At 40.0% G+C, this 13,241-nt stretch overlaps 1 protein-coding gene across 1 annotated transcript; it reads left to right on the forward strand.

The window, feature by feature from the left end:
- Positions 1–4,693: 4,693 nt before the first annotated feature.
- LOC102864414 (ferritin light chain-like) lies at positions 4,694–5,152 on the forward strand (the record flags this gene model as incomplete). Its single annotated transcript, XM_006884247.1, has 1 exon — positions 4,694–5,152. A coding segment is annotated over exon 1 (459 nt), but the record flags the coding sequence as incomplete, so codon positions are not given.
- Positions 5,153–13,241: the final 8,089 nt, after the last annotated feature.

The raw sequence follows: 13,241 nt of genomic DNA on the forward strand, positions 1-13,241 counted from the left end.
CTGACTCTCACCAGTGGCTATGGATGAAGTCACAGGCGATTTTCAGCCAGCGCCTGAGTTATTTCCTTTTCTATGCATCTGAAAAGTTGGATGATGAGTAAGGATGATGGAAAAAGAATCAATGCCTTTGAAATGTAGTTTTGGGGAAGAGTACTAAACATCTCATGGACTAGAAAGAGAAGAAAAAAAAATAACACCTAAGACAAATTTGTCTTGGAGAAAGTGCTACCACGGTGCTTCTTAGAACCAAGGATGATTTTTAAAGAAATTCTTAGAATCCTCTTCATTTGCTTTCATACCCTTTTGTGTCAAGCCATAAAGCAACTTCTCAGCTTATCTTTCCCCCTCAGGAACAGCAATAGTAAACTTTCTTGGTTTTCTCCCTCTCTTCATTGAAGTAAGTAATAACCATTTTAACTGTACACCTTCCCAACCCCACATTCACAAAACCAACCCATGGGTCTGTGAGTTTGAAACAAGGAATCCCATTCCTTCTGACACCTTACATTTCATCCAGAACAGTGGGTTTGTTCTTGGTTTTTTTCAAGATCCCAATCCATGGTATGTTGAATATTCTTCACCAATCCCATAATTCAATGACAGCAATTTTTCTTCTGTGTTCTTTATTCTGTACAACTTTCATGCATATGAAGTGTTGAAAACAGCATGACTTGGCCCCAGCACATTTTAATCTTTAAAGTGACATGTTTGCTCTTTAGCACTTTAAAGAGATCCTTGGGCAGATCTGCCCAATGAAATACACTGATTTATTGACTGCTGTTCCCATGTACATTGACTGTGGATCCTAAAAAATTTACATCTTTGACAATCTCATATTTTATCACTTTATTACTTCTTCAAAGACCTTTTACTCTTCCCAGCATAATGACTTTTTTCCAAGGACATTCATCTCCTGATAGTTTGCCCAAATTATATGAGGCAAAGTTTAACCATTCTTCTGTCTAAGGAACACCCTGGCATATTTTAGTCATTAGATTATTAAAGGATATTGTCCCAGTTGGGAGTTTGGGTTTTTTATGTTGTTGTTATGTGCCATCACATAGAGACTCCTATGTACAACAACCCTAAACCTTTCCCTATCATCCTGTGCCAATCTCACTGTCTCCAACAAACCTACCCCTACTATCCCAGTCACCGAATCAGTCCATCTCATCAAAGGTCTTCCTCTCCTGCGCTGTCCCTCCACCTTCCCAAACATGATGTCCCCCTCCAAGGACTGGCCCTTTCTCGCAACATGTCCAAAATATGTCAGATGAAGCTTCAGAATCCTTGCCTCCAACAAGCAACCTGGTTTCATCTTCTTCAGGATGAACTTGCTTGTTATTTTAGCAGTCGGAGACAGTGCGATTGGCACAGGATAGAGCAGAGTTTAGGGCTGTTGTACATAGGGTCACTATGAGTCGCAAGCAACTCGATGGCACATAACAACAACAACACCATGGTATATTCAATACTCTTCTCCAGCACCACAGCTCAAAGCCATCAATTTTCCTTCTGTCATCCTTAGTCATCGTCCAGCTGTCTGATGGTTTTTTCATAGTTCTGATAAATTCATTGGGTGAGCAAGAATTTTTAATTTTTAGGACACCTAACTTATTATAAGGTGGCATATTCCGCAGGGAGTCCTGTTGCTAACCCAAAGGTGGCACCTCTCTGATTTTTCATCCACCAGTAGCTTCATTTGAGAAAGATGGACAATCTCTTCCTGCTTGATTTATGGCCTTGGAAATCCACTGGAGGGTGAGCTATGAGTCAGTTCTGACTTGACAACAATGAGTTTGAGTTTTGAAGGTTTTTAAAACTTGTTTCTCTTTTGTTGTTTGTGCTTTTGTTATAATAGGCAAGGATGGTGAAAATTTGTCTCACATGTTTTGGGCATATTATCAAGAGAGACCAATCCTTGAGGGGAAGAAAATGTCATACTGGAAAAAATGGAGGGCCAGGCAAAGATAGGAAGACCCTCACAAGTTGTATTGACACAGTGACTATAAAAGTGGGCAAAGTTTAGATCCGTTGTTCATAGGGTTGCTATGAATCATATTGTACCTGAGGGAACCTGACAACAACATCTGTCAAAATGCCAGGACAACATATGCCAGGAAATTTGGAGGATAGTTACCTCATCAACTAACTAGAAGAGATTTATATTTGTTTCCAATCCCAAGAAAGGTGATCCAACAGAATGTGTAAATAATTGAACAATATCATGTATATACCATGTTGTTCCTGGTTGGCTGGCTCCTCCCAGGGTCTTGGGAAGTTCTCCTTGCCAGAAGGAAGGAGCATGGTGGTGTGAGCGCAGGAATCGTGGCAAGCGTGTGGAGTCGAGTGCTTTTCCGGGCATGTGTTTGACGTGCAGGTAGTATAGCACTGGTCTGTGCATTGCTGTACAGAGGTAACTCGTGGTTGCTGTGATGCTGAAGACTGTGACAGTGATGTGCCAATCACGGTAATGGGTACCCATGGTGGACAGTGTTGGCTGGAGCTTCCCGACTAAATCAAGCCTGGAAGCAGGACCGGCATTCACTTCTGAAATGGCTTGCCTCCGGAAACTCTATGTACAAACAGTGCTCAGGCCGTTTGTTTATAGGGTCGCTATGAGTCATCTACGACTCAACGGCATCAAACAACAACATCATTTATATCACATGCAATCAAAATATCACTGAAGATCATTCAAAAGGACTAGAACAGTATATAGACAGAGAACTACCAAAAGTTCAAGCTAGCGTTAGAAGAAGGCATGGCACAAGAGACATATTATTGCTGATGTCTGATGGATCCTAGCTGAAAGCAAAGAATACCAGAAGAATGTCACTTTGTACTCCATTGACTATGCAAAGGGATTGGATGGTGTGGATCATACAAATTATGGCTAACATTGAGAAGAGTGAGAATCCCAGAACACTTAATTGTGCTCATGTGAAACCTATACCGAGAGGCTATTGTGTGAACAGAAGATGGGAACACTATAAGATTTAAAATTAGCAAAGGTGTTCATCAGGGTTGTATGCATTCTCCCTGTCTATTCAATCAGTATGGTAAGAAAATTATTCAAGAAATTGGTCTCTATGAAAAAGAATGTGGCATCAGGATTGGAGTAAGACTCATCAATAACATTTGTTATGCAGATGATACAACCTTGCTGCTGAAAGTGAGGAGGACTTGAAGCATTTGCTGTAGAGGGCCTTCAATGGGGACTGCATCTCAATGTCAAGAAAACAGAAATCCTTGCCACTGAACTCATAGGCATCATCATGCCAGATGGAGAAAAGATTGAAACTGTCAACTATTACATCTTACTTGGATCCACAATTAATACACTTGTTACCAGTAGTCAAGATGTCAGAAGATGTATTGCATTGGGAAAGATTACTGTCAGGAACCTCTCCAAATTATTGCAAAGCAATGGTGTCAGTTTGAGGACTAAGGTGCACTTGATTCAGTCATGGTCTTTTCAATCACTTGCTGTGCACCTGAGAGCTGAACAATGAATGAAGATGATTGAAGAAAAATGGATGCCTTTGAGTTGTGGTGTTGGAGAAGAGTACTAAATATCCTATGGAGTGCCACAAGAACAAACAGGTCTGTCTTGGAGAAGGTACTGCCAGAGTGCTCCTTGGAGGTAAAAATAATAAAGCTTCATCTTACATACTTTGGGCATGTTGCTAGGAAAGGAAAGGCTATTCCCTAGATAGAGACATCATGCTTGGAAAGTTACAGGATTTGTGAAAGTGAGGAAGACCCTCAGTGAGAAAAAATGGCACAGTGACTACAGCAATGGGCTCCAGTATGGTAGAGATTGGGAGAATGGCACAGGATAGGACATGCTTCCGATATGTTGTTCATAAAATTGCTGTGAGCACAGTGCAACAATGAATGAATGAAAACCCAAAATCTCTGTAAATGTTCATTAAAACTAATAAAATTTAATAATAATTTTTAAAAAGTTTTAAAAAAATTGCTGTGAGCTGTAGTTGACTTAACAGCATTTAATGTTATTTATCAATAACAACATATTCAAAGATAGGCCTGAAATCATTGCTCCTACTTGGTCTTCTAAGAATTTTATAGTTTTAGTTTTCATAGTTAGATCTTTAATGCATTTGTAATTTGTTTTTACATGTAGTGTGAGGTAAGAATGCTGTTTCATTTTTCTGTAGGTTGAAGTCCAGGTTTCCCAGCATTGCTTATTGAAGAGACTATTCTTTCCCTCATCAAAAGTACTTCATACCTTTGTAAAAAAAATTAGTTGACCATAGATGTGTGGATTTATTTCTGGAATCAATTCTATTCTATCAGTCTATGCTAGTATCATTATACCAGTAGCTGCTTTCAAGTTTGGGAAGATGAGTGGAGCAGCTGGATTCTACAAAGGTGTGTTTTCTGTTTTGGCTGAAACTTGGTTGGGACTGTTGTTCACAATTGGGTGTGAGCTGATTGGATTTAGCCTTGTGTTTAAAAAAGTGTTTGGGAGTTCTCCAGTGGTCCCATGGATCTGTCTCTTGCTTCAACAGTGTTTGGAGGGAAGAGACCTTCTGACTTCCCCCCTTCCAGCCTCCGACTACCCTCCAACTTCACCTCCAGGCAACCTCGGGACCATCTCAACCATCTCCTATTTTTGGGACCAGCCAACACATTTTTTTTGTTAGCCCCCAAACCTCGACCAACTATGAGGTCTCAGATCCGTCAAAATTATTCCTCCGAAGCAAAAGCTGGCACCAACCGTCTGGTCAACCTGCACCTGCAGGTCTCTTGCACCTACCTCTCCCTGGGTTTTTATTTTGACCGCAATGATGTGGCCTTGGAAGGCATGGAACACTTCTTCCGCGAGTTGGCGAAGGAGAAATGCGAGGGTGCCGAACAGCTCTTGAAGCTGCAAAACCAACGCGGTGGGCGAGTCCTCTTCCAAGATATCCAGAAGCCATCCCAGGATGAGTGCAGTAAAACCCTGGATGCAATGCAAGCAGCGCTGGCCTTGGAGAAGAACCTAAACCAGGCCCTTCTGGATCTGCACGCCGTGGGTTCTGCCCACACTGACCCCCATCTCTGTGCCTTTCTGGAGAATCATTTCCTGGACAAGGAAGTGAAACTGCTGAAGAAGATGGGTGACCATCTGACCAACATTAGAAGACTGGGCTTGCATGTGATATTAATGATACTGTTTGATAATTTCCACATTCTATTGGATCTTCTTTCTTGGGAATGGGAACAAAAATGGATCTGTTCTAATCAGTTGGTCAATCAGCTGTCTTCCAAATATCCTGACATAGACTGAAAATCTGTGGAGGCCAAGGATTCCTGTTCTACTAAGTTAAAACCCTACAAGAAAGAGCAGTAGCTGCAGCTGATAATCAGGAACCTAATGAGACTGTCATTGTATAATATTTCAAAATCAGAAACTATGGGTCTTGCAACTTTGTTCTAATCTAGCATTTTTTTCAGCTATTTAGAACCTCTTACCTTTCTGTATAAAGTTGAAGATTAGTTTTTATATTTCTGTAAAGAAATTGTTGGAACTTTTGTCAGGAATACACTTAATCTATAGATAAGTTTTAGTAGTACTGACATCCTCCAATTCTTGAGCATGGTACATCTTTATCTTTATTTAAATTTTCTTTAATCTGAGCAGTGCTTCTTAATTTTCACTTGTTGCTGCTGTTATGTGCCATCGAGTCAACTACATCTTATAGCAATTCTATAAATAATAGCTCTAAGTCTTGCTCTATCTTGAGCCACTCTCTCTGTCTCTGACACACCTGTCTGCGTTGTCACATTGCTGCCTTGTCAACCCAGCTCATCAGGATCTTCCTCCCCTGAGCTGATCTTCAGCCCTTCTGAACATGGTGTCCTTCTCCAAGGATTGGTCCCTCTTGGCAACATGCCTAAAGTATGTGAGATAGAGTTTCAAAATCCTTGTCCCAAGAAGCAACCTGGTTTCACTTTCTCCAGGACAACCTGTTTGTTCTCTTACCAATCCATAGTATTTTCAATACTCTTCTCCAGTACCATAACTCAAAAGTGTAGATTCTTTTTCTGTCATCCTTAGTCATTGTCCAGCTCTCAGATGCATAGGAAGTAATTGAGAATACTATGGCTTGGATCATGTACATCTTAGTTTCTAGACTGATATTGTTTACTCCTTAGCACTCTGGATAAGTGTCTGACAGCAGACTTTCACAAAGCAACTCGTCTTTTGATTTCCTGACTTCTGGTGCCAAGAGTGTCGATTATAAAGCCGAGCAAGATGAAATTGTTAACAACCTCAATCTCTTCTCCATTTATCATGATGCTGCCAACTGGCCCAGTGGAGAGAATCTTTGTTTCCTTGATGTTGAGATGCAATTTAAAAACTAGTGAGGCATGTTAGGGACTTATACAATAAGAATTTTTTCAATTTCTTTTTTTTCTCATTGTATAAGTCCTTAATATCCCCAGCTAGTTTATTCCTACCCCTTTTATTCTCTTTGATGATATTATTAATGGATTTGTTTCCCCAGTTTCTCTTTCAGATTTTTCCTTTCTTGGGTATAAAAACTTAGTTGATTTTTGTTTGTTGACTATACTAAATTTCTCTATTAGCTCTAGATGTATTTTCTGTGAACTCTACAAGTTTCTATATATAAAATCACATTATTTTATACAGGAGTGGAAGGCCCTCTATGAGGTGGATTGATTCAGTGACTGGGGTAATCAGGATGGGAGTGTCAGAGACAGTGTGATTGGCACAGGACAGAGCAGGGTTTAGGGCTGTTGTACATAGGGTCGCTATGAGTCTCAAGTGACTCGACAGCATGTAACAACAACAACATATTAATAATAATAATAATAATTATTATTATTAATTATTGAGGTAATTTTTACTTGTTTTTTTAAGCTGGATAGATTTTCTTTCAATAACTCCAGGCACTAGAAAAAGAAGAACAACTAAAACCAAAATTACCAGAATAAATTAAATAACAAAAAGTAAACTAGAAAGAAATAAAACAAAACCCAGAAAAACAACAGCAAAAACAACTCTGTGCCATCGAGGCAGAAATGACACATAAATGACCCTTCAGCAGGTTTTCAGAGGCTGTATCTTACATGGCAGGAGACTGTTCATCTTTCTGCTGCAGAGTTGCTGGTGGATTGGAACCACCTACCTTTGGGTTGGCAGTGTGACTCCATACCCAGCAGATCACCACAGCTCCATTAGGTGCCAAATTAATAAGAGAATGAGTGATTGATCAATGACATCTGGTTTGTGGATTCTGTGGTTTTTCCCTTACTGGAAAGACAGAGGATAAGTAGCTGCTCTGTTCACCACAAATTATAAGCTTTTTATCATGACATGGAGAGTTTGGAATGAGGTTGACATAGCTTCTGATCCTATTAGCAACCAGCATCAGGAGCAAAGCCAAAGCACTAACATCTAAGAAAAGAGTGAAAGATTTGAAAGGCAGGTTTTGACAACTGTCTAGTTTCTAATTCTCCGTAAAGATCTGTCAGAGCATGAGTGTTGCTAGCTTAAATCAAATGTGATGTTGATGTTTCTGAGAGTGTGGTTTTTCAGACTGAAATCAGTGTGGAGATGGCAAGCAAAGAGGTTGGCAAAATGAGAACGAAAAACTTCCCATTATATGTGTCCAAAATAAACCTTGGCTATCGCTATGGAGTGATTATATTTGTTAGATCTTTATGTAATAAAATATAACCTCTCTTATCATAATACTCACCAACACCCTTAATCCTTTTGTACTGCTGGGAGAAAGTGTGATTTTCCTTCATCAGAAAAGGAAATAGAGATGGCAAAAGACATCTGTTCGTTGTTCAGCAAGTTAATAGCAGCCAAATTAAAGAAACCACACACTTTTTTGCTTAAAACAATGCATCAGAACACCTTACCTAAGAGAATACCAATCTTTGATAGCATTTGAACTAATGATCATGTATTAATTTAAAGGCAACACTAGCCAGGACACTAAATAGTTCTGTTTGCAAAGAAAATCCACAATCAAAACTTTACAGAAACATACTACTGGCATTCGAGTAGCTTGCTCAGCTTGAGCATATGCTATCTGATCCTTTTTTAGAATCATTAAAAAAACCAGCACTAGAACTTTCGGTGTAGCTTAAAGTATATGACTAGGATGATTAGGAAGAATGGAATTATGCTCGAATTTTAAGTTAATGGAGAATTCCAGTCATTTTAAAATGAATTGTAGGTATCACACTATCATTTTCTTTGAATTTTATGTTTTAGGGGTTTTTTTGTTGAGCTCGGCTTTTTTGAGACCACAGATGGAAAAGCTATTAAAATTGGATTCATTCATGGCTACATTTTGGGCATTAATTTAGTTGGTGGTTTTATAATGTCTTCATGTGCATGGCCGGGGTCCAGTTTTTATAGGTAATGATATCCTAGATTGGTAATATTTAATACTGATACTGTTGTTACAGCCTGTCTAGTTGCCTGCATTTCATAGTGACTGACCCTTTGCCCAATAGCTCTGAGTTCTGCCCTAACCTGAGCCAGTCTCACTGTCTCCACCATGCCTGCTCCCATTAAATAGTCATGCAGGTACGTCACAAATGCAATTTGAGTTTCCATCTATGCATTTCGCACTGTATTCGTCTTCTTCTGAAGCAAGTGGTCATTGCCAAGGAAAGAAACCACAGGCTTGAGGATCATACATTTATGTTCTGCTCACTCACTCCCAGTATGACTTTATGAAGATCATGTAACTTCTCAAAAGTCTTGGACGTTTCATCAATGAAATGAAGGGGAGAACATTCTAGCTGAAGAGAACATTATTAACAGAGACTGGAGGTAAAGGCGACAAGTAGTCCTGAGTGTGACTAAGGAAGAGATAACATATCAAGAGAAAGAAACTGAGTAGCTACAAATAAATAGTGTGAGTTAAATAACATCAGGATGAGGATGAGGATTTAATTCAATGGATCAACAGCAACTATAGTTAACAATAACAAAGACAATATTAAAATGTGACAAAAATAAAAATTCTTGCAATTAGGAAGCCACTTCCCTCCCCCCACAAACCAAGATGGTTACAATAATTTTTATATGGGATGAAGAGGCCCTCAGCTGCATTGTGGTAGAAGAAACAGGAAACAGAAGGGAAGAAAACAACAGTAGGATTGGTGACTCTCTCTCTCTCTCTCTCTCTCTCTATATATATATATATATATATGTAAAAGAATGAGTCAAGGATGACTGGGTGATTCTGGGTGATGGCAGAGATGATGGATTACATAATTCACAAGAAATAAAAGGTGAAAAGGGAGAGTGAGAAGGGTTAGTGAGCTGTTGAGTTAGAGGGAAAATGACAAGTCATTGTGGGGAATACTGAGATTTGGGCATGTGAGCCATGGTCATCTTTGGAGATCAGGTATGATGGTGGTAGTTGAAGTCCTTGGCACAGATGAGCTTTCTAGTGAATGGAGAAAGAGTGAGAGCTTTATTCATTATTTGGAATGAAACTTTGGAGGATTAAGCGAAGTGGTTGTGTTTTTAGGCACCACCGAGTTGAGTACAACTCATGCTATTGTTATGAGCTGTCTAGTCGCCAGCAATGCTTAACAACCTTATGAAACCTGCCCTGTTCTGAGCCAGTCTCACTGACTCTGACACACCTACCCCTATTGCCCCAGTTACTGTATCAATCCATCTCAGGCAGGGTCTTCCTCTCCTGCACTGTCCCTCCACCCTTTCATCCTTCCCCAAATATCGATCCCTCCTGGCCACATGCCCAAATTAGAGCTTCAAAATAGAAATGGAGCTTCAAAATCCTAGCCTCCAAGGAGAAACTTGGTTTCACCCTCTCCAAGACAGACCTATTTGTTTTCTTGATGGTTCATGGTATGTTCAAGACTTTTCTCCACCACTACAACTCAAAAGCATCAATTCTTCTTCTGTTGTCCTTATTAATTGTCCAGTAAGTGATAAGAAAGCCCATGGCCTGAATCAGATGCACTTTAGTCCTCAAACTGACATCATTACTCCTCAATAATTTAGAGAGGTCTCTAACTGCAGATTTTCCCAGTGCAATATGTCTCTTTATTTCCTGACTGCTGGTACCAAGGGTATTAATTGTGGATCCGAGTAACGTGAAGTCGTTGACATTTTCAATCTGTTCTCCATCCATCATGATGTTGCCTGTTGGTCTAGTGGGAAGAATATGTTTTCTTTACATTGAGATGCAATCCATATTGAAGGCTGCATGCAACAAGTCCTTAATTCCATTTAACTTTGAGCAAGCAAGGTTGTGTCATCTGTATAATGGAGGTTATTGATGAGACTTCCTCCCATCCTGATGCCACATTGCTCCTCATAGAGTCCAGCCTCTCAGATAATTTGCTCAAATGAAATAGGTATGGAAAGGGAATACAACCCTGATGTACTCCTTACTTAATTTTAAACCATGCTCTGTTTGCACCACAGCCTCCTGGTCCAGGTATAGATTTCGCATGAGCATAATTAAGCACTCTGGAACTCCCATTCTTATCCACTACTCTCAAGTTGGGTCAAATTTATCACAACAGTCTATCAAGTTTCCAAGGTGATAAACCTTAATAGGAAAAGACTGCCCATCTTTCTCTCACAGAACTGCTGGTGGAGTGTAAGATGTAGAAGGAGCTTTATAAATGGCAACTTTTACTATCATTAAGAACCCAGAGCTTAAAATGTTAGGACAGAGAAAGAGCTTTCAGAGGAGAGAGAAATACACACTTTCTCCTTGGAAGTGTAGTCCTGTTGGTGAAGGAGTCAAGTCTCAATATGAGGGTGCCCAGGACTTCTGAAAATCACCTTCTACAAACTTCTCCTTACCAACTACAGGAAAATAAAACTCCGGGAAGTCTGACAATTTTGTTATGGACTGAGTTCCTGGTAGTTATGGGATCATCTATATGTTATCTAGGGTCAGGCTACTAACCATAAGTTCAGCAGTTCAAATCTTCCAGCCACTTCAAGGAGAGAAAGATGAGCATCTCCTCCCGTTAAGATTCACAGTCTTGGAAACCCAAAAGAGGTTTGTTATGAATCAGTACAGAGTAGAAGGTGGACATAAAATATGATGCATGAATCTGCCTTTTCTGGTAAACTCGAAGTATGTAGGAGTTTATCTTCCCAGTCTCTTAACCAGTTAAGATCAAATTATTTTTGCCAGAGTTAAGTGTTTGGGAAGTTATTATCAACTCTAACAGGGACCTCCCATTTGTGCTGTTCCTCTACCTCAAAACTATATTCCTGGAGCTCTATGGTTGAGCAACCCTGATGTTAGAGTTCTTGTGGAACTCCACAAAGGCAGAGAGTGCTAGAAGACCATTCATCTATTTGTCAACATGGCCTAGTGGTACGCAGCTGCACTGCCAGTCAGAAGGCATGTGGTTCCAACTCACCAGCTGCTCTGTGGGGGTGATGGGCAGTCTCCTCCCATGTGATTTACTACCTCTGAAAATCCTCTGGAGCGTCAGGCTTTGCATCAGTTCTAACCCAATGGTACACAATTGGTCCAGGCACAGTGCCATACAAATGAGAACATAGTCTTTAAAAGAACGAGTCAATGAATAGATAGGGCAGTGGAGAGAAAGGAGTTAACGAGGGCTATAGAGACAGAGTGCTAATAGAATGCCACAAAGCATTTGCCTCTTCATTTATCTTCATAAGTTTGTTCCACTTTAGAGTAGAGACGACAATTAGAAGCGTAGGCTACTCAATCCTAATTTCTGAATTTAAGAAGAAATTAATGGTTAAAAAAAAGGAGAGAGAGAAGAGTTTTTCTACTTTCCCTCCATCAATCCAGCGTGAGCACAAATGTATCTCTGTAGGGCTGGGTTAGCGGGAGAAAGGAGGAGGAGAATACGATTACTGCCAGAACAAGCTCAACCGACAGGAACAGAAAAGAACTTTACTGGCAGAAATTAGAAATTGTTCTTTCTCACTCCACCAACACACAAGTAATAAACGCAGGACTACCTTCTGCTCCCTTTATGAGCTGTGTTACAGAAATCATGCCTCAAGGCACTGAAGGAGAACTTACCATGCAGTAAAACCATAGCCACCCTACCCAGCACACCTGAAACTATCTTTAACATATTCTGGGGGGGGGGGTGTTTCCTCATGATTTTTTTTATACAGGCTCTGTAGTCTGATTGACAAGTGAGGCAATAAATCTTTCTGACCTTTGCCTTTCTCAACACTCTTCAGAACAAAATAAAACTGTGTGATATAATTTATAGAATAGAAACTGTCGTATACATGCACATATGCACACACACACACACACACATTAAAGAGAGTCTTTTGTGCATGAGTTATGCAGGGTTTCAGAGGGTGTGAGACGAATGTGATGTTGTTGCTGAGTTGGAACCAACTCACAGTTGACCCTCCAGCAGGTTTTTAGATGTATTAGATTGGGAGGAGATTGCTCCTATTTTTCTCATGAAGCAGCTGGTAGACTTTTTTTTTAAGTAAAATTTTTATTGTCATTTTTTATATATATTATTATTATTATTAATTTCAATCAACATTTTCAGAGATGGTGGATTTCCATTCATTCATTGTTGCACTTTTCTCTCCGCTCACCCCACACCCACCCCCAGTTTGCTCTTCTTTAAAAGCACAAGGAAAACTCCTTCATTGGTATACAATCCCCCCGCACCCTCACACCCTCACCCCAAGTATACTTCACTCTGCAACCCTCATTCCAAACTCTTATGATAATCATAATGCCCTAAAATATATTCTTTTTAAACTGTTCTCTCCCTCATCGGCTTCAATGGAGTGTACATAATTTATCCATTTTTTTCTCAGACTTACCCCCACCCTGATGTCAGCCTCATTTTACAACAGTGGCACCATGCAGTATTTGTCCTTTTGTGACTGAGATATTTCACTCAGCCTAATGTCCTCCAGGGTCACCCATTTTGAATAATATTGCATGAGTTCCTTGTTTTTCAATGCAGCATAGTATTCCATTGTGTGAATATACCACAGCTTCTCTAGCCATTCATTTGTTAATGGCCACTTAGGTTGTTTCCAACTCCTTGCTATTGTGAACAAAGCTGCAATAAACATGGGTGTGCATATATCTGCTTGGATGTCAGTTATGGTCTCTTTGGGATATATTCCCAGCAGTGGAACTGCTGGGTCAAATGGTATCTCTATTTGCAATTTTTTGAGAAAGTGTCATACCGCCTTCCACAGGGTTGCACCA

This window comes from Elephantulus edwardii, unplaced genomic scaffold, assembly GCF_000299155.1.
Source record: "Elephantulus edwardii isolate Elephantulus edwardi_28Jun2011 unplaced genomic scaffold, EleEdw1.0 scaffold00032, whole genome shotgun sequence".
NCBI classification, from domain to species: Eukaryota; Metazoa; Chordata; class Mammalia; order Macroscelidea; family Macroscelididae; genus Elephantulus; species Elephantulus edwardii.